At 47.8% G+C, this 19,799-nt stretch overlaps 1 protein-coding gene across 2 annotated transcripts in view; it reads right to left on the bottom strand.

Annotated features, from left to right (window-relative positions):
- The window catches only part of KLHL18 (kelch like family member 18), a 44,908-nt gene that overhangs the window by 4,089 nt on the left and 21,020 nt on the right, over positions 1-19,799 (bottom strand). The window contains exons 2-9 of one of the 2 annotated variants that reach the window (XM_075922991.1): positions 17,590-17,720; positions 14,579-14,719; positions 10,064-10,262; positions 8,468-8,628; positions 7,572-7,708; positions 5,380-5,617; positions 1,015-1,119; positions 77-188 (exon numbers count right to left, since the gene is read on the bottom strand). In XM_075922991.1, coding sequence (XP_075779106.1) covers positions 77-188; positions 1,015-1,119; positions 5,380-5,617; positions 7,572-7,708; positions 8,468-8,628; positions 10,064-10,262; positions 14,579-14,719; positions 17,590-17,720 — 1,224 coding nt within the window. The remainder of the gene's footprint in view (positions 1-76; positions 189-1,014; positions 1,120-5,379; positions 5,618-7,571; positions 7,709-8,467; positions 8,629-10,063; positions 10,263-14,578; positions 14,720-17,589; positions 17,721-19,799) is intronic. The other variant, XM_075922992.1, reaches the window with a different exon arrangement.

Raw genomic sequence — 19,799 nt, 5'->3', positions numbered from 1 at the left:
AGTTAGTCCAACTTCACCAGCCCAGAGTTGCAAGAAATCAGTGTGGTGCAGAACTGGCTCCGAGATTCAGACTTACACTGCTGAAAATCTGTAAACCGTCATGCCCTCCAGACACGTAGATCCTGCCTTCGAACACGGTGACTCCAGCCGCGCTGCGATTCGAACTCATGGGGGTCGCTACTGTCCACCTTGCCGAGAGAAAAGCCAATAGCAGCAGTGCAAGAATCTCTCCCTTCCACAGGCAGTGCACATGAAGCTCCATATAAAGACATTAAATGATTACACAAAACTTCCTGGTGACCCAGAAGCCTTTCAGGTATTGAGTGTCTAGTATTTTCACTCCGCCATCTATTCATTCTAGACAAGGCCCTTCGTTTTCAAATTTTATTGTGTAAATAAACAAAAGCATTTCCCAAGAACGTATCCGTGTTTATTTCAAAGGTTAATAATTTGGGGAAATACCAGCAGAATAAATTAACTTCACAGATTTCTGGGAAAATGTTGGAGTTAATATTGGGGAACGGGAGGACAGGAAAAAGGAACAAAATGGAAGAGAGTATTGAAAGTAAAAGTAAGGTAATGCTGTGGTTTATTACGTGGATTACACATTAAGAGCATGTACGTGTGTGTCTTTGACAAACAAGTCTTGCATGTATACTTTGATTAATTTGATATTAACAGATACATCTCTGATGTAATATATTGAATGTTCTTAGCATAAAATCAGTATTTCTGTATGTCCGAATGGTCCAAAATTCAGGTAGGGGAAACAGTATCTGTAAAAACTGAAAATGAAGGGCCATACTTCTGTATCAAAACTTTATTCCGTTCACTCCTCTAGAATTAGTACACGTGGTTTTAAGCCAAACGTAGTTACTCAATCAAAAATAAAGGTTTTCCAGCCTATTGTAGCTCATCTTTTTTAAAAACCGGTGCTCTCGGCTGTTCCTCCTGTGTTTGAGGACAAAGGCAGAACCCAGCGGGAGAAGCCAGAGTACGTTTAGAAGCTCTTACTTGTCTGTTTCTGGTGAGTAGGTCTCCACAGAGTTGAGGGATGAGTTTCCATCATACCCGCCACACACATAGATCTGCCCATCCAGCACGACTGTTCCCATCGCGCTGAAATGAAGGGCATAACACCAGGTTAGACTGCTTTGGGCAACTGAAACATGTTGCATCATGAAACAAAATTTTGCAGCATACCTTGGCAGACACTTAGTGGATAAAACCGGCTTCGTTCTCTGAGAGTCTCTGCATCTGGGAAGCAGGTCGATACTTACTGCTATCCAACTACTTATTAATATAGCTCACCCCATGAGCCCAATATCTGGCTAACATGCAGATGTTCATGAATTAAATAAAGGCAGCCAATTAGCAAACAGCTTTAGAGATGTAGGGAAACTGCTTACAACATTCTGCAAATGCACCTCAACCTGGACCTGAAAAGAATCAACTCTAGGGAGGGCAACATTTAGTCTTTGCTCCCTTTTAACCTTAACTACAGCTACCCACAAAGCTGACTGGTAGTGATGATTTTACAAGCTAGAAAGAGGCCTAAGGTGGCCAATTCAACTGACTATACCCTGATTCCATATTAAATCACACAAACAAAAGTAGGGAAAGTCCCAGTAGATTATTTCCAGTCTGCTAAACCACTCACCTGGTGGAGCCAGACAACAGACCTTCCTATATTAAGGCCATTTCTATGCTAAATGGAAGATCGCCATTGCCACAATCAACCTTCCAGAGTTTGATTTAGCAAGTCTAGTTAAGACTCGCTAAATCGAACTCAGAGGGTCCCCCCTGCCTGCTGCCAGTACTCCTGCTCCTGCGAGGAGTAAGAGAAGACAACAGCAGCTTTTACTTGCGTCAGCCTCCCACTATGGGAATGGCATGGAGACGCAAAACACGGGACGTTGACTCCAACTACATAATTAAACGTTGCTAGAGTTGCATAGCTTGCTTCAACCTTCCTCTTTAGCGTAGACCTGGCCTAAGAGACAGCCCCAATACGAACATCCCATTTTGTTCCCGAGCCTCTTTCAACTCCTGTTCCAAAATACAAACCTTACCCCAAAAAGAGTTTTGGTCCTGAAAAGGGAGATGAACCAGAGACTCCATGAAGCCCACTAGAGTCTTCACTCTTGCTACTGGGTTACCAGGTAGTCTTAAAAAAAATACCAGACACACACTTCATGGGGTGGTGGGGGGGGACTGGCTGGGAGGGGAGCAGGGCTGGACGGGGGGGGGGGGGAGCAGAGCTGGCGGGGGGGCGGGCACTGGCTGGGGGAGGTGTGGGGGGGGCAGCAGACGGGAAACAGAGCTGGTCGGTGGGGGGAAGGGCAGAGCAGGGCTGGCGGGGAGAGCTCAGGAGGAGGAGGGGAGAACTGGCCGCCGGAAGCAGCACTGGCAGGGGGTGCACCGGGGCTGGCCGGGGGAGATCGGGAGGAGAAGTGGGGGAGAACCAACCGGCCGGCCAGGAGGGGGTGGGAGGGAGGAGCGTATCAGCCGGTGGGGGGCGGGACTGACCTGGGCAATGCAGATCCCAGGGCTCTCCCGCCCCTGCACGGTCTAGATGAAGCGCGAGCGAGTCCAGCTGCAGCTCCACCATGCGCTTGACCAGTGCACAGGAGCACGGACCCGGCTGCCCCTCCTCTCACACAACCAGGGCTCCCAGCACTGATCACACCCCACTTCCCAGCCACTCCCCCCGCCAGGCTCCTGGATTTTCTGGATTTTTTTTTTTTTAACCAAACAGAGCCCCAGAAAACCGGACACCTAACAACCTACTTGCTACTGATTTTGGGTAGAAGGCACTCAGATACAGTGGCAATGGTACAAAAGCCCTTAGATCGACAGCAACTGCTTTAGGTACCAATGTCAGCTCCCTTAAGTTAGTCAGCCCCCCACTGTCAAACGCTTGTCTCACAACGGACCGTCAGGAACAAATACTCCACGGAGGATAATGGAGATCAATGTTAAACCTTCTGCTTCACATTTACGCTCTTCTCTTCAAGCCCCTCCACTTCCCTGTCCGCACTTATCTTGCGGTAAGAAAACCATTTAGGATTGCAGAAGCCAAGCACTTGGATACAATCCTGCGAAGCACCCACTCTCTTACTGACGAAGTTTTAATGAGGATGACGCCCGCTCCAGGAAGGTGCAAGCAGAACGGGACACTTGTGGCAGGGTTGCAGCCCAGGACGTTGTGTAGGAAATCAGGGGTTCCCCCACCCCCAGACCTATCATGCTCCTTCTGGTTTAGGCTCCGCTCCTTCTGGGGCGGCCTGGGGCTATTTCAACAATTTCTGAAGTGTCCCCTAGTCAAAAATTATTGCTCACCTCCTGAGTGTCAAGTCCTGAAAACATTTCCAGCCTGGAGTAGGATATGGGTGGAAATGATTCCAGGACTTGACACTCAGGCGTGTCCCTGGAGGCAGACCTAAGAGCCTTGGCCAGCATGAACAGGGCTCACTTGGCACAACCTGCTGAGGTCCCCAATTGCGCCCTACAGATCTGAAATTGTATTTGCTTGAACAGAAGCCCCCTGAACAAGCACAATCCCAATGGACTCCCCTCACGTGGTATTTCAAGTCACAGGCTACAAGGCAGCACGCTCTTCCCAGGCGATTAGCTCTGGAAACCACATTAAAAGAAGGCCCCAGGATGATTATGGGGACGACGTGCTGCAAAGCTAGCAGAAGGGACAATTTAACAATGCTCAGTGCCCGAGGAGCAGGATAAAGAAACCGGAGTAAAAACACTGAAAGCCACAAACACGTTTACATTTGGAAGGCGAGAGATGAGCCACAGGCTGTTGTGGTAGAAGGAACAGTGTAGCCAGGAGAGTTAATAGGTGGGTTTTTCCAGCGTTGTTGGTCACATGACACAGTGTGTGTTTCCAACTGCCACCACAACATAACTTCTAGGGCGGTGTGATTATACCAGGCTCCCCTGACTCAGCGTTTAAACCACCAGCTCTTCTGCTCAGCTATGAAAATTTCTCCGGACTCCAGGCTTGGAGTGCGAACCCTGCACTGTGTGCGAATTGACTCCGCTTTCCAGAGGAGACCACAGAGACAGACAACTCATCACGCTGCCGGGGCTGAGTGTTCCCTAGGACACATTTTCCAATGATTTATGCAGCCTCGTTTTAAAAAGGTCCCAAGCAATATGGCTTCCATCACTTCCTTTGGACCTCTATTCCCCGTCGTCAGAGTCTACCAGCAAGTTCTCTCAGATATAAAACCGAGAAAAAAATCCTAACTGTCAGGGTGGTCAAATATTGGAATAAATTGCCAAGGGAGGTGGTGGAATCTCCCTCTCTGGAGATATTTAAGAACAGGTTAGATAGACATCTGTCAGGGATGGTGTAGACGGAGCTTGGTCCTGCCTTGAGGGTGGGGGGCTGGACTTGATGACCTCTTGAGGTCCCTTCCAGTCCTATTATTCTATGATTCTATGAAAGGGAAAACAGGCTGAATCCTACTTGAGTTCGTGCTGCTACAAATAAATCTCCCTCAGACATTTCCACCACCCCTCTTTTAGGGAGTTCTGTCCCTGTTCTCGATGGCCAGACCCTGTCTATATAGCTCTTAATCGCCACAACCCGACAGAATTTGACTAGAGTGTAGGCTGTGGGGTGGGGCTGAGGAGGAGAGAGTTTTAGGTTTCAGGAGGTGGCTCCAGCTTGGGGAGGAGAGATGGGGAGGGAGGGCTTACCTGGAGCAGCTCCCAGTCAGTGGGGGAGGGAGGGGAGGCTAAGGCAGCTTCCTGTCTCTCCTGGCACCACTGACCATGCTACGCCCCAGAAGCAGCCAGCAGCAGGGTCCCAGCCAATGGGAGAGCGGAGCTAGTGCTCAGGGCAGGGGCAGTGCGCAAAGTCCTGTGCGCTCTTTCCCTCACCGAGAAGTCAGGCCTGTTGCCAGCCATTTCTGGGGTGCAGCGCAGTCTGCGGGGCCAGGACAGGTAGCTAGCCGCATTAGCACCCCCACTGATCACCTGGTCCCCCTGCAGCAATGAGACCCAGGGCCTGACATTCCATGACCCAGAAGTGGGTCACGCCCCCTAGTTTGAAAACAACTGGTCTGCGGACAACAGCTGTGTGTATCTACACTCCCCAGCGAGTTCAAAATGGACAGTAACATTCCCAGCGCGGTGGCACCCCAGCTATGCCAAACGCAGCCGTTCCCGGTTCCATTCCTTTGAGCATGCAGCCCAAATGGTGCTTTGGTCTTTTGCCCGCTGCATTGCCCTGCAAACTCCTCTCTGACCTCCAAGGTCACCTCCGCCGTTTTCCGCACCACTGCTTCGTACATTCCCCCCTGCCATTCCTTCAGCCTCCGGCGCCGTACCGAAGGGAGCAGGTTTCTCACGTACCTTCGCTTGCTGTTCATGCTTCCCGCTTTAGACCAAGAATCCGTCTCTGGGTTGTAAACTTCCACCGTGCTCAGTCTTAACTGGCCGTCGTAGCCACCAATGGCGTACAAGAGTCCATTCACCACGGCCACGCCCACTCGACTCCGCGCCGTCGTCATTGGCTGGCACTTCTCCCAGCGATTGGCAATGGGGTCAAACACTTCCACCACATTCAGTGAATCACCTGCATAAAAATTTGCTACTCAAATTAAAAAAAGTGACAGGGCCTGGGGATTCCTTGGAGTCTCTGCTGAACGGGGGCTGAAGCAGAAAATTATGGGCTTCCGCCATATGTTCATCCATGCCTGGAAGGATAAAGGGGATACAAGGTTTGTGCTTTGAGCTTTCAGGGCAAAACCTGAGCCCAAGGCCTTGCGTATCTGCACAGACCATCCCTACAGGTGGGCACCTGCCTGATGGGCTATGGAAGGGTAGTAGGGACCATTAAGAGGCTACACTCAAGCCTTCCGATTGGCGTCACCCCCTTAGCTGTTGCATCTTTTTATTCCTACATAAATGTTAGCTGCTGCAAGAATCCCCCACCCAGTGCCACCCAACCCCCAGGGAAACTGCTCAACAACGCAGGGAGTTCCTGTAAACCTGGGCGCCAGACTCCTCACATCCTGCCCCTGCAGTAACACACCAGGCTTGGAGACTTAATCAGCATCTCTAGGGCCAGTCGACTCCCTAGAATCGCAGCATCACATTGCAGCATGGCTGCCTTCAGCCTTCTTCAGTAGGGACCCAGGCCTCACCGGGCAGCCCCCGGCTTTTGTGAGCTGCTGCCCAGTGCGGATCCCAGTTTCAAAGCTATTGTAAATCTCCTGGCTGACGGTCGCCCTACAGAACGATGGTGTAATGCAGTTCCGCCAACATTCTACTAGCCAAACTACTGCTTTATCACATCCCTTCCTTGTCCCCTACGGAGCTCATGCTGGGGGACCCTTTCCTTGTCCCCTACAGAGCTCATGCTGGGGGACAAGGCAGGGATCTGGAGAACCTGGCGGTTTGAAGAACAGAGCAGAGTCCCGCAGCCAGGAAGAAAACAACAGGGGAGGCCACCTAGGGATGAGAAGGACTAGTTGCAGCTAGCAAACGCTTATCAGATAGTCGACAGGATAGTCGACTAGTCGCTTCCCCGCCTCGCTGCCTCTCTCAGAAAGCGGTAGCAAGGTGGGGTGGAAGAGGAGGGGTACTTCAAAGTGTCAGTGTCACTTGAAGCCTGGTTCCAGACCCTGGGCTCCACACAGCACTGCCGCTTTGAAATGCTACTTGCAGCCTGGAGACAGCTGGGGCGACCCCAGGCTCCACGCGGATTTCAAAGCGGCAGCGCCATGTGGAGCCCAGGATCAGCTGGGGATTCCCCCGCTGACCCTGGCCTGCACGCAGCACTGCCAAATTGAAATGCCGCAGGGAGCCCAGCGTCAGCGTCTGTGGCATTTCAAAGTGGCAGTGCCACAGGGATCCCAGCGTCAGGCTAATCCCGGGCTCCACGCAGCACTTTCACCTTTGAAGTGTAGCAACGTTTGTTGCTACACTTCAAAGGTGGAAATGCCCAATCAACTAATCGAATAGTCAATGCAGAAAACATCAACTATTCGATTAGTCAATTAGTTGCCATTTAAACCTCCTTGAGGCCACTGGCTGCTGAATGGCTCATGTGGCAGCACTTACACTGGGCCCCAGAATTTTAGTGGCTTGAGCATTGGCCTGCTAAACCCAGGGTTGAGAGTTCAATCCTTGTGGAGGTCATTTGGGGCAAAAATTTGTCAGGGATGGTACTTGGTCCTGCTGTGAAGGCAGGGGACTGGACTTGACCTTTCAAGGTCCCTTCCAGTTCTAGGAGACAGGCAATCTCCATTAATTTAAAAAATTTAAAAAATTAGATTGCAACGCGGGGGCGAGGGCAGTGTTCTCAATATCCCTGAGCAATCCAGCCGGCGTTCCTAGAGTGCCAGAGGTTCAACAACTGGTAAGAGCCACCTTCAGAATTCAGTTGGCTGGATGCTCTCAGTGTCAACACAGGCAGCAGGAAAAGGGAGAGCAGGAGAGACTGCTTAGCATTCAGTGGGTGAGGGATGTACTTCACAGTCAGACTGCTACTCGATATACCACGGCACAGTGTAGCTGGGGGACAGGGATATGCAAGGTACCTGCTGAATTCAGCCCTCCAACAGCATAAATCAATCCTGCGATGGAGGTGCAGCACCGGGGACGGGTTTTGAATGCTGGGAGGTGCGGCCGGCGTTCTGGCATTAGGTGGTAGTCTTTTGCCTCATCCACCAGGTCCCTGAAATTAAGACCAAAAACATGAGAAGGACAGGTTAGTGGTGTTGGGACCACCCTCCTTCTGGGCTGAGGCCATCGATGAGGATGTCAACTGATCTCTTCTCTACCAAGAAAGAGCTAATCTTCCTAGATCGGGGTGGGCAAAAATCGGGGCCGGATCCGGCCTGCCAACCTTTTCGCTCAATCTGAAGCATGGATAGTGGAGTGACTCAGAGGAGCACCTGTCTTAAGGGGTAGTGCCGAGTTTCTAAGATATCACACACACTCACACTCACTCCTTCCTTACCCCATCTCTGCAGGTAAGATAACACAGCAGGACAGCTTTCCCTGTCTTAAAGAGACAGTGCATGGCTTCTCTCAGAAACTTACGCAGCAGCAGCCAGTACACACAGTGTCACTGTCACATACAGTCTGTCTCTCACACGTGTGTGTGAGAGAAAGAGAATCTCTGTCTCTCTGTAGCCCCCAACCCCAGCTCTTTCATCTGAGGCCCCGCCCCTTCCAGGGGGCCTGGAGCCAGCCTGTGACCATGTAACCGAAATTCACGAAGTGGTCCCTGCTGCGGAAATTATTGCCCACCTCTGTTCTAGCTGATGGTTCAGCCACGCCAGCAGGGTAGCAGGAGGGAATTGCTGTTTTGCTACATGTGGCATTCCCATTTCATGGAAAGAGGATTTCAGTCTCTGGGAGCCCCACTCCCCACACTATCAGCATGGACTCCTCGCAATGAGCAACTCCTGGACAGCCACCAAGTGCTCACCGGCATTTATGGCAGCAGCGCACGAGGTCATCTTGTTGCACGCGGTCAGTGAGGAACTGAGGTCGACAAAGGGGCAGTCGGATTTTGGACAGTAGCTCGGGTAAGCAGGGTTCCCGCTGATCTCGATCGTACCGGACCCAGGCCAACGCAGCTTCGAATACCTGCCGGAAGAGAGAGGAGCATTTGTTGCTAGGTGCTTGGGGGAGAGACACGAGATTTTCTTTTCCGTGTCCTGAAGCAGCTCACAAGAGGAGGAAGGAAACAACCTGTAACAAATGGGCTGTAATAGAAGGAACATCTTGCCTAGGTGCACAGTGATCACGAACACAGAAAGGGATCTAGAGCAAAGATACGGACACTACCACCCAGCGACCTGCTCAGGATATTATTCCTTCCCCATTCTTAGCAGGCATCTCTCGGTCACTGGGGCCATCAACATCATTGTTGAATTGACCAGAGGGGTCTATTATAGCATGGGACATTCTGCACGAGATCTGGAATTCATTTCCCACCCATAGCCACAGTGTGCTGACCTGGGCAGGCGTCCATTCCAGGAGCATTGTCCCATTGGTCTACCCAGGCCACTGCCTCCCGAGCTCCTGCTGGACTGATCCCAGTAGACGAGAATTTGAACGGAGGTCTCCACAGAACTGATGTGGAACAGTATTAAGGCCAGTTCACACAGGGAGGCCTCTGTTCTTCCAAGAACTGAATTGTCTAGGACAGCAAAACTTTCTGGTAAATAGCTGATTACTAGCATTTGTGGTTACTACTGCCACCTTGTGGTGTAACCTTGCCACTGAAACAGGCCACTAACCATCATGCACACAGGCTAAATATGGGGTTGGCGTGGAGACAATGTGGACAGCCACACACATCAGACCAAAGTTTCAAAGCCTTTCATTTACACTGGAACAAGCCAGAACCCTCCCATTTACTTCATGCTAGAAACCTCTAGAGAAAGGATTGCTCCAACCGATCGGAAAGTGTTTCAACACAACTTGCCAGAAGATCCCAAAATGCCGTAGAACCTCAGCGTTATGAACACCGTGGGGTTAGAGTATCAGAGGCAGCAGCGCGGGCTGGCCGAAGGCTCCCCTGTGCGCTCTTCATTTAAAATCGGGACCAGTGGGCTGGGACTGAGCCAGCCTGCTGCTCCGAGTTTCAAATGCAGAGCACGCAGGAAGATGTGGGAGTGAGTCTGTGGTTAAACCAGGCCTGGTAAGCGATTAAACGGTTAGTCGACTAGCCGCGAACATCCCTGTCACCCCCCAGACCACCCCAGGAGGAGTCTTCTAGCTGCAGATCTCCAGTTAAAGTCAGGATCACTGCTGATGTGGGCCCGAGTGGCGGTGCTTAGTCAACGGGCAGAGAAGAGCAATTTGATAAGCGGAGAGAAGCCCCAATTCTCCCAGAATGAAGACGTTATCCGAGAAGAGGGCCTACCCCCACCACCCACAAGGCCATCTCCTCTGCTCCCTGCATGGACCAGTTCCACTTCTCTCACAGATCAGCTGTGCGACTGCCCCAAGCATTTCAACCCCTCTAGTGACGCACGCTGCTTCTGCTACGCCGCGTACAGGCCGGCCCACGTACCTGCTCCTCGGACTTGACGTTAAGCTCATCCCTGGAGACCAGCTCCAGCACGTCTTCGAAGGGCAGAGCAAGGAACTCTTCGGACATGGACACCTCCACAAAGTGCTGGTGGGTGAAGCTATTGGCAGTGTCGTAGAGCACGGTACACATCATGGTTTCTGCAAACTGACGTACGCCCAGGCAGTTCTTAGGGTGCAGCCTTCCAGGATAAAAAAACCCCCACGACACTCCATTAACAGAAGGGTTAACAACGTACATGTCTTTAATGCAGTGCAAAGATGCAGTGAACAGGAAACTGAACCAAGCGACAGGAAAAATGTAACCCGGTGAAACAGAGGGACGTGCCACATTAGACCCTTCCTGCAAACACCAGTCGGCAGGTTCCATTGGCCAGTGTTTGCCGTCAAGAAGAGTCACTCGGCCCAAATTAAGAGGGCAGGTGAATCACACCATGAGAACAATACGCCCCTTGTTGACACTCTCAGAAGTACCAAGGACTGACTGGTCCTAGCGACTGATGCGCACTCCCCACAGCATGGGCCCCCTAAAGTTAGGGCTGTGACAAGTTGGGGGAGAAGCAATGCAGGAATCTACACAATGTTTCATCTACCATTGGCAGATCCCAGGAATGAAACCGGTTTGACTTCAGGTTTGACAGCCAGAGGAAGCATCTTCTTCAGAAGCTTACAACCCTTGTTTGCTCTCCCCACACACCTTCGCTAATTACAGACGTGAGATCCACCTCTTCTTCCTTGACTTTCCTGGCCAATGAAGCTTTATTGAGGATGTCTTTTAGCAAGTAAAGGTCAGAATGCAGGAACAAGCCCTGCAAAAATGAGCTAACGATCAGACCAGCCGGGCAGGAGCTTCTGCATGTCATCAGAAAGCAGCACAAAGGAAAAAAAAAAAGAAAAAAAAGAAGCGCTAATACAAATGTAGTGCTCTAAATCAGTGTTTCTCAACCAATGGTATGAGTACCTTAAAGGTACTTGAGAGGAGTCGGGGGGAGAGGGGATACGTCAACAACTGAAATTTGGAGAAAACAGAATTTTTGTTGTAAGTTTTACAGCGCTTTATTTTTGTAATTTTCACACCCAAAAATGTCATTGCCCACCTGGCTACGATTAAGTTGTTTAAACAAATGTGTTGCAATGGTAGAAAAAAATTGTGTGGTTCTGAAAACTGTAGGTACTGGGGGTACTTATTTTTTTTAAAGGGGGTGCTTCATAAAAAAAAGATTGAGAAACACTGCCCCAAAGCAACCGTGTGGTACAAGAAGCTTTCGGCACAGAAGTTTCTTAAACACTTGTACAAACATTGAAAAGTCAACTCCACCAGGCCCTCAACTATCTCTGACCCATAAATACCTGGAAACCACCAGGATGGTCCTCTCCTGTTTAACACAGTGGTTCTTAATCTGGGGGAAATTGATTTGGCATATTTCAGGGGGTAATACGTTTAAAGTACAATAGGTGTTCAATTTTGTTCAACGTAATGTACGAGAAAACGAAATATAATAAAAATGACGAATCAATTTTCTTTTCGTCCATTGCCATTTTAGAAAGGAGGAGGGGTAATTCTGGTTTATTGGTTAAGGTTAGGAAACAACAGTGCCACAGAGGTTAAGAACCACAGGTTTAACAGGAGAGGACCATCCTGGTTGTTTCAAAGTATTTATGGGTCAGAGATGATGAGTCAGTTTTACAATCCTGTCAGAAAACAATTGTAGTTTCTCTTATTCTAACCCGAATGAAATTAATAAGTAGTCCTGCCAATTTTCCCTGCCTTTGACACACACATTTTCACATCAAAGGCTATGAATGGGACACATCCAGCCCACTTAATTACCTTCTTAACACCGGTCCTACAACGGATAGGTAACTGCTTTTGCTGTTATAGACATCTTGGATTCTGTCATTTCCACTCCAGCTCATCTGAAGTGGGTTTTACACACGAAAACTCATACCACCACAAATATATTTTAATTAGTGTCTAAGGTGCTGCAGGACTGCTCGTTTTTAAGTTACAGACAAGCATGGCTGCCCCTCTGAGACTTATTAACAAATGAAATTAGTTTGTGGAAACAATTTGTACCATTCTTGCTTCACTATTAAGCTACCTGTACGATGCCCAGAACCAGACACTGACAGAGACACCTCGTCTTTGCCTAACTGAGGACCACAAAGTCACCAGTACGACAGCAAGGCAAATTCGGTGGTTTGAGCCAAGGTTTTGCACTCCAGCAGAGTAAACAGATGGAGCTGTGTATTTTGGGAGAAACCACCCCAGCCAGGCCCACTGCTCATTTAAACATGATTTTACATCCCTAGCATAAAGATCCAAACATTTAAAACAACACATTTAATAATTGAGTGCATGGAGAGACCGTTACAAAGTAAAGGATTAGATATGGCGAGTAGTATTCACTGCCTGCTAAGCACGGGTTTACACAGCCTTGGACTTTATATCCTCTGAGACTGTGAGGCCACAACACCCAGGAACAAAAAAGTGAAGTCAAATGAAAATAACCCCCAAGTCATTGTCACTTTCCTCTAAAAACCGGAATGAGAAAAGTATGTTCTGGTTCTTCCTGAGACATGCGATCAGAGCCCACTGATTTTCTGCCCACTCAAATCCACATTAAGGAGCTCAGTCAGAGTGCCCCCCCCATTCAAAGATTTCACCATAAGCAGCTCCCATTAATCTTAGGTGGAGCTGTGGATGTTCAGACTCTGGAAAAAACACTCAGGCCGGTTTTATTAAGGGGCCTAAAAATGGATTTGCACCTCTAAATCAGGCCCCAGCACTTTACAGTGCAACCCAGTTCTCTCACAGTTTGGTATGAGTCATGTGCCAAAAATTATTTTTTGCCAGGAAAAATGAAGCATGTCATTATTATAATAATTACTTAAGTATTTGCACTTAACTAGTAGAGAGCCCTTGGGCTCATATGGAACCGTAAATGGAAACATCTGAAACAGGGCCAAAAATACATGCCTTCTCTGAATCATGCATTTTAGAATAAGCCCATATGGAATGAAAAAATCTGGCTGAGATGCTACATTTATTACATATGTTTGGTGCAATATCATGGAATGAACTAAGAGCTGCAGAAGAACGTGGCACAGGGAAACAGGACACTTCCAATGGCGAACGTACATAATATTTTCAGACACTGACCAATCTCTGGTTTGTAGGATCTTGACATTTATGACTAGAACGGTTTTGTGGTGAAAGCACTGGATTCAGAAGATCTGCAATCAACTCCTTGGCCTTCCACAGGTCCCCTTTCATTAATCGTGTTTAACATGTGCCTAGTTTCCCTGTCTGTAAAAGTCTTCCTATTTCGCAGGATGAATTCACTGTTTGAAATGCCCAGGTACGTTATTGCAATGAGAAGTCTAAGTACCCACACAGAATCCCAGAGAAACATTTTAAGGATAGATATAACGTTTTGAAATAGCTGCTGCAGACTGCGGATGAAGAGGATGCAATAGAATTGCTAAACCCTTAGGAAAAGAATCTGCACAATGAAACCTTATTGTGTGCAGCAACTTACCCGTTTAGCGTTTCCTTTGTTTGGTTGTTGGAGCCATCTCTGTTCAAGACCTTTGATGGACGTCAGTTAATGTCGGGGAGCCTGCTCCATCACTTCTACTATACTAGGGTTGTGAAGGACTAATCGACTAGCCGATAAGCAAATGATTATCGGATAGTCAACAGGATAGTCGACTAGTTGCTTCCTTCCCCCCCACCCCCGCTGCCTCTATCAGATAGGCTACGCCTACACTACAAAGAAAAGTCAGAAAAAGATACGCACATTGCGAACCACAATGTGCATTATCTTTTTTCGCTTTTCTTTCGAAAGAGGATTTTCCGAAATTTGGCCTATCTACATGGTGCCAAATTTCGGAAAAATCCTTCTCTTTTTAGCCATCCCTTCTTCCTCATGAAACAAGGTTTACCAGGATGGCGAAAGAACGTGCCTGCTTTTTTGGAAATGTTTCTGAAAAAACAGACGCGTTCCTTAGACGCGGCATAACTTTTCAGAGATACCTCTGGTATCTCGGAAACGAGCTGCAACCTAGACGTAGCCATAGAGACAGCAAGGGGGGGAGGGTACTCAAAGCGGTAGTGCCGCACAGAGCCCAGGGTCAGCTGCTCCGTGCGATGCTGCTGTTTTGAAGGCCACGGGGAGCCCACCGTTGGGCTCCTTGAGGCATTTCAAAGGAGCAGTGCTGCACAGAGTCCAGGGTGAGCAGGGGAGTCCTCAGCTGACCCTAGGCTATGGTGCTTTCATCTTTGAAGTGTAGCAACAGCTCTAGGGATAATTAACTGCCTCCTGAACTCAACACAAGCAACTGGAAGAAAGGACCAGATTTTAGGATCTTGTCCTCTGATAAGACAATTCCACCAGACTATGACACAGCAAGACCAGAACCCATGACCCTCTGGTTCATAAGCACCACGTTCTGAGGGAGCAGTCAAAGGCATGGGACACAGGTTACTTCTTACCTCTCTCTGAGAAAGGTACAGCAGGCGTCCTTGATATTTTGCAGCTGAAGGAAACTCGCCCCCATCAGCAAAGACTGAACGTTCTGCTGATCAATTGCTAGGTGTCCATTGTAGGCAAAGTTGATCAGAGCCTCTAGTGCACTAAACAGGTTGGAGAAAAGCAGAAAAACGTTGGTTGCATTCAGCTCTTTAGGTTAGTTCAACTGAAGACCAATGTAAGAGGCCAGTAGCAACACAAATTTCTTTAACAACCCTTTAAGGCATGTTTCTAAACCAATACACTTTGCGTTTGTCTGCAGAGATTGGCAAAAACACCACCCACAAGCTATATCGGGCATGGTAAAAGGGAGGAGGGGTTGCCTTGTATATTAAAAATGTACACACTTGGACTGAAGTGGAGATGAACGTAGGAGATAGCTGTGTAGAGAGTCTCTGGGTTAAGCTAAAAGGGGTAAAAAACGAGGGTGATATCATGCTAGGAGTCTACTACAGGCCACCTAGCCAGTTTTTAAACAATTAACAAAACTATCCAAAGCCCAAGATTTGGTGGTGATGGGGGACTTCAACTATCCAGACATATGTTGGGAAACTAACACAGCGAGGCACAGGCTATCCAATAAGTTTCTGGACTGCATTGGAGACAACTTTCTGTTTCAGAAGGTTGAAAAAGCTACCAGAGGAGAAGCTGTTCTGGATTTGGTTTTAACAAATAGGGAGGAACTAGTTGAGAACTTGAAAGTGGAAGACAGTATAGGGGACAGTGATCACGAAATAATAAGAGTTCATGATCTTAAGGAAAGGTAGAAGGGAGACCAGCACAATTGAAGTAATGGATTTCAGGAAGGCAGATTTTGATAAGCTCAGAGAACTTGTAGGTAAGGTCCCATGGGAAGCAAGACTGAAGGGAAAAACAACTGAGGAGAGTTGGAAGTATTTCAAAGGGACGTTGTTAAGGGCCCAAAAGCAAACAATTCCGCTGTGTAGGAAAGATAGAAAATATGGCAAAAGACCAGCTTGGCTTAACAAGGAGATCTTGCATGATCTCAAAATAAAAAAGGAGTCATATAAAAAATGGAAACTAGGACAACTAACAAAGGATGAATATAGGCAAGCAACACGAGAATGCAGGGGCAAGATTAGAAAGGCAAAGGCACAAAATGAGATCAAACTAGCTACAGGCATAAAGGGAAACAAGAAGACCTTTTATAAATACATTAAAAGCAAGAGGAAGACCAAGGACAGGGTAGGCCCACTGCTTAGTGAGGAGGGAGAAGCAGTAACAGGAAACTTGGAAATGGCGGAGATGCTCAATGACTTCTTTGTTTCGGTCTTCACCGAGAAGTCTGGAGGTGTGCCTAACGTAGTGAATACAAGCAGAGAGAGGGTAAGTTTAGAAGATAGGATACACAAAGAACAAGTTAAAAATCACTTAGGAAAGTTAGATGTCAGCAAGTCACCAGGTCCTGATGAAATGCATCCCAGGATACTCAAGGAGCTGATAGAGGAGGTATCTGAGCCTTTAGCTATGATCTTTGAAAAATCATGGCAGACAGGGGAGATTCCAGAAGACTGGAAAAGGGCAAATACTGTGCCCATCTATAAAAAGGGGAATAAGAACAACCCAGGAAACTATAGACCGGTCAGTCTAACGTCTGTCCCAGGGAAGATAATGGAGCAGGTAATTAAGGAAATCATATGCAAACACTTGGAAGGTAATAAAGTGATAGGGAATAGCCAGCATGGGTTTGTGAAGAACAAGTCATGCCAAACTAATCTGATAGCTTTCTTTGATAAGATAACGAGCCTTGTGGATAAGGGAGAAGCGGTGGATGTCATATACCTAGACTTTAGTAAGGCATTTGATACGGTCTCGCATGATATTCTTATTGATAAACTAGGCAAATATAACTTAGATAGGGCCACGATAAGGTGGGTGCATAATTGGCTGGATAACCGTAGTCAGAGAGTTGTTGTTAACGGTGCTAAATCCTGCTGGAAAGGGATAACAAGTGGAGTTCCTCAAGGGTCTGTGTTGGGACCCGTACTGTTCAATATCTTCATCAATGATGTAGATATTGGGATAGAGAGTACGCTTATTAAGTTTGCGGATGATACCAAACTGGGTGGGGTTGCGACTTCTTTGGAGGATAGGGACATAATTCAAAATGACCTTAGCAAGTTAGAGAAATGGTCAGAGGTAAGCAGGATGAGGTTTAATAAAGAGAAATGCAAAGTGCTCCACTTAGGAAGGAACAATCAGTTCCATACATACAAGATGGGAAGCGACTGTCTAGGAAGGAGCATGGCAGAAAGGGATTTAGGAGTCATAGTGGACCACAAGTTGAATATGAGTCAACAGTGTGATGCTGTTGCAAAAAAAGCAAATATGATTCTAGGTTGTATCAACAGGTGTGTTGTAAGCAAAACTCGTGAAGTCATTCTGCCGCTCTACTCTGCACTAGTTAGGCCTCAGCTGGAGTACTGTGTCCAGTTCTGGGCGCCACATTTCAAGAAAGATGTGGAGAAATTGGAAAGGGTACAGAGAAGAGCGACAAGAATGATTAAAGGTTTAGAGAACATGACCTATGAAGCCAGGCTTCATGAACTGGGCTTGTTTAGTTTGGAAAAAAGAAGATTAAGGGGGGACATGATAGCGGTTTTCAAATATCTAAAAGGGTGTCACAAGGAGGAAGGAGAAAATTTGTTCCTCTTGGTTTCTGAGGACAGAACAAGGAGTAATGGGCTTAAAGTGCAGCAGGGGAGGTTTAGATTGGACATTAGGAAAAAATTCCTAACTGTCAAGGTGGTCAAATATTGGAATAAATTGGCAAGGGAGGTGGTGGAATCTCCCTCTCTGGAGATATTTAAGAACAGGTTAGATAGACATCTGTCAGGGATGGTGTAGATGGAGCTTGGTCCTGCCTTGAGGGCGGGGGGCTGGACTCGATGACCTCTCGAGGTCCCTTCCAGTCCTATGATTCTATGGTCCCTCGGCTGTTCCCCGGAATTACCTTGGATCCATTCCTTGCATGACAATCTCATCCTGCTTGCATTCCATCATGTCATTCGTAAACATGGCATGGAAGTAAGGGATGGAGGCGGCTAGTACGATCCGGTGGGCGCTGAATTTGTGGTCTCCTACCTGTGAACAGACAGAGGGGAACAAGGACATTCAGCAATTGGTCTAGAGATGATCCACTTCAGTGCCATGGTACCTTGCTAGGTGACCAGTGGGCTGAAAAGGCAGGGGAAAAGTCCTTTGATTTGACCTCCAAAATTAGGCACTTAAATTAGTGGCCTCATTTTTAGAGGGGCTGGCCACCAGCTGAAGTTATTGAGAGCTGTCTGTGCTCAGCATCTCTGAAAATAATCAATAGTCAGCCGAGCGCCACGGTGGGAGGCAACAGCGCCCCCCAAAGGTAACGTTACAGTGTTACAGAGTCACAGATATTGGGCTGCTATATATATATATATATGATGCCTCATTAGTTTGTTTACCTGCAATCCCACATGAACTCACTTCACCGCCTCTTAGAGATCTGCTCATATTTATGTTCTCTGTACAACCCTCACCCACACTTTGTGCTCTGGCCCACACTTTAGCAAAATGGTTGTGGGGTTACACCATCTCAACACAACCTTGATTCGCAGACAGCTGGATGACTAGTGCCAAAGAAGAGCCATCAAACTTGGCACTTAGGAGACCAGCAATGGGAACATTGTAAATGCAGTCACCAAACAAACTAGGAAGAGTCACACAATCAATATACAAGACTATTTGTAACCTATGCTTACCGCGCCTGAAAAAACCGCATGTTATTCACAGACTGGTAAGAGTTTTAAAAGTCTGGTTTTGCCACCAATTTGCTTACTGCACCTCAACAAGTACAATAAAGTTTCACTTTTTTTAGACGAGATGTTTATCCCTTGTTACAAACCTCCTTCACATTTCCACACAAACCGAATCTGCTCTCTCACCTACTAGTATAACCTTATTTAAACCGCAAAACAATCAAGCAGGCCTCGAGACAGCAACACCACAAACAACTAGCAAGGCCAACTCAACAGTATCAAGGTATTTCCTTTCTATAAATCACGTAAGTCCTAGGCATGCCACATGTCATTTTCTAATTCTATGGCATTATTATTTATACACATTTCCTGCTCGTCAGAGCTTAGTCTGAACAAAACAAAACCAGCCACTCGATAGGCATTGAAAGAAGGCCAGCATGGAAGACAAAGAGGAAACTGCTTGAGGAAGAAGGGAATTAGAGATGGTTGACAAAGGAGAGCATTCCAGGGATGAGGGCAGCCTGAGAACAAGCAGGAAGCCAAGTTGGAGAAAAGAGGACAGAGGGAGGATGTGGAAGAGTTTAGGAATGGGGAGATAGGCCAGACCGGGAGGGGGGGAATGAGAAAGACAGAGGGATGGGGAAAGACTGTGCAGGGCCAGGCCAGTGAACTTGAATCCTATGTGGGAGAAGACAGAAAGCAGATGAAGGGACTGGAATAGGCAGGTGGGATGGGATGGCCGGGTTGAAAAGGGAAGAGGAAGCTTATTTAGCAGCTGCACTTTGAACCACCTGGGCAGGGGACAGTGGATAGGCAATGCGCACAGGTCACAGACATTAAAGCAAGAGGTGGAGACGGAGGCGAGGATGGGTTTTGGAGGTATTAGTAAGACAGCAGCTCGCAAAGTTCTGCTGTGTTTGGGCTGCTGTCACTGCACGTTTCTACATCCCCAACCTCACGTACTTCTCCAGTGCCGGAGAACCCACAGGCCTCACAAATGTCACTGTACATATCCTGCAGTGGGACTCGGGCACAAGGCGGCAAGTGACTTTCCCAAGACAGAGCAAACTGAACATGAATCTCCTGAGTCCCAGGCTAGTTCCTCAAGCTTATTTAAACCCCAAAGATTTGTATCTACGGACGCGAAGGAGAGCAGGAGGGTTCCTCGTAAGGTTTTATAAAGCCACTTTTGCTCAAAAGTGAACCCAAATCTTGCATCGAGCCTGCCCGAGAGATCCCATTTAACACACAAATACACCACCAGAGAGAGTGCTTATCAAACAGCACAGAAATGTTCAGTTAAAGAGCCTCTATCTCAAGAAGCTAATGAAAAACAGAGTCCGACTATGCAAGTGTTCTTTTATTGCATTTCCCTTCCTATTTTGGAAGGATTTTGTTCTTGCACAATCATTTCCATGGGGGTGAATAA

Source organism: Pelodiscus sinensis, chromosome 2 (assembly GCF_049634645.1).
Source record: "Pelodiscus sinensis isolate JC-2024 chromosome 2, ASM4963464v1, whole genome shotgun sequence".
NCBI classification, from domain to species: domain Eukaryota; kingdom Metazoa; phylum Chordata; order Testudines; family Trionychidae; genus Pelodiscus; species Pelodiscus sinensis.
Note: the sequence above shows the minus strand (reverse complement) of the source record. Positions and strands in the feature narration are given on the sequence as shown.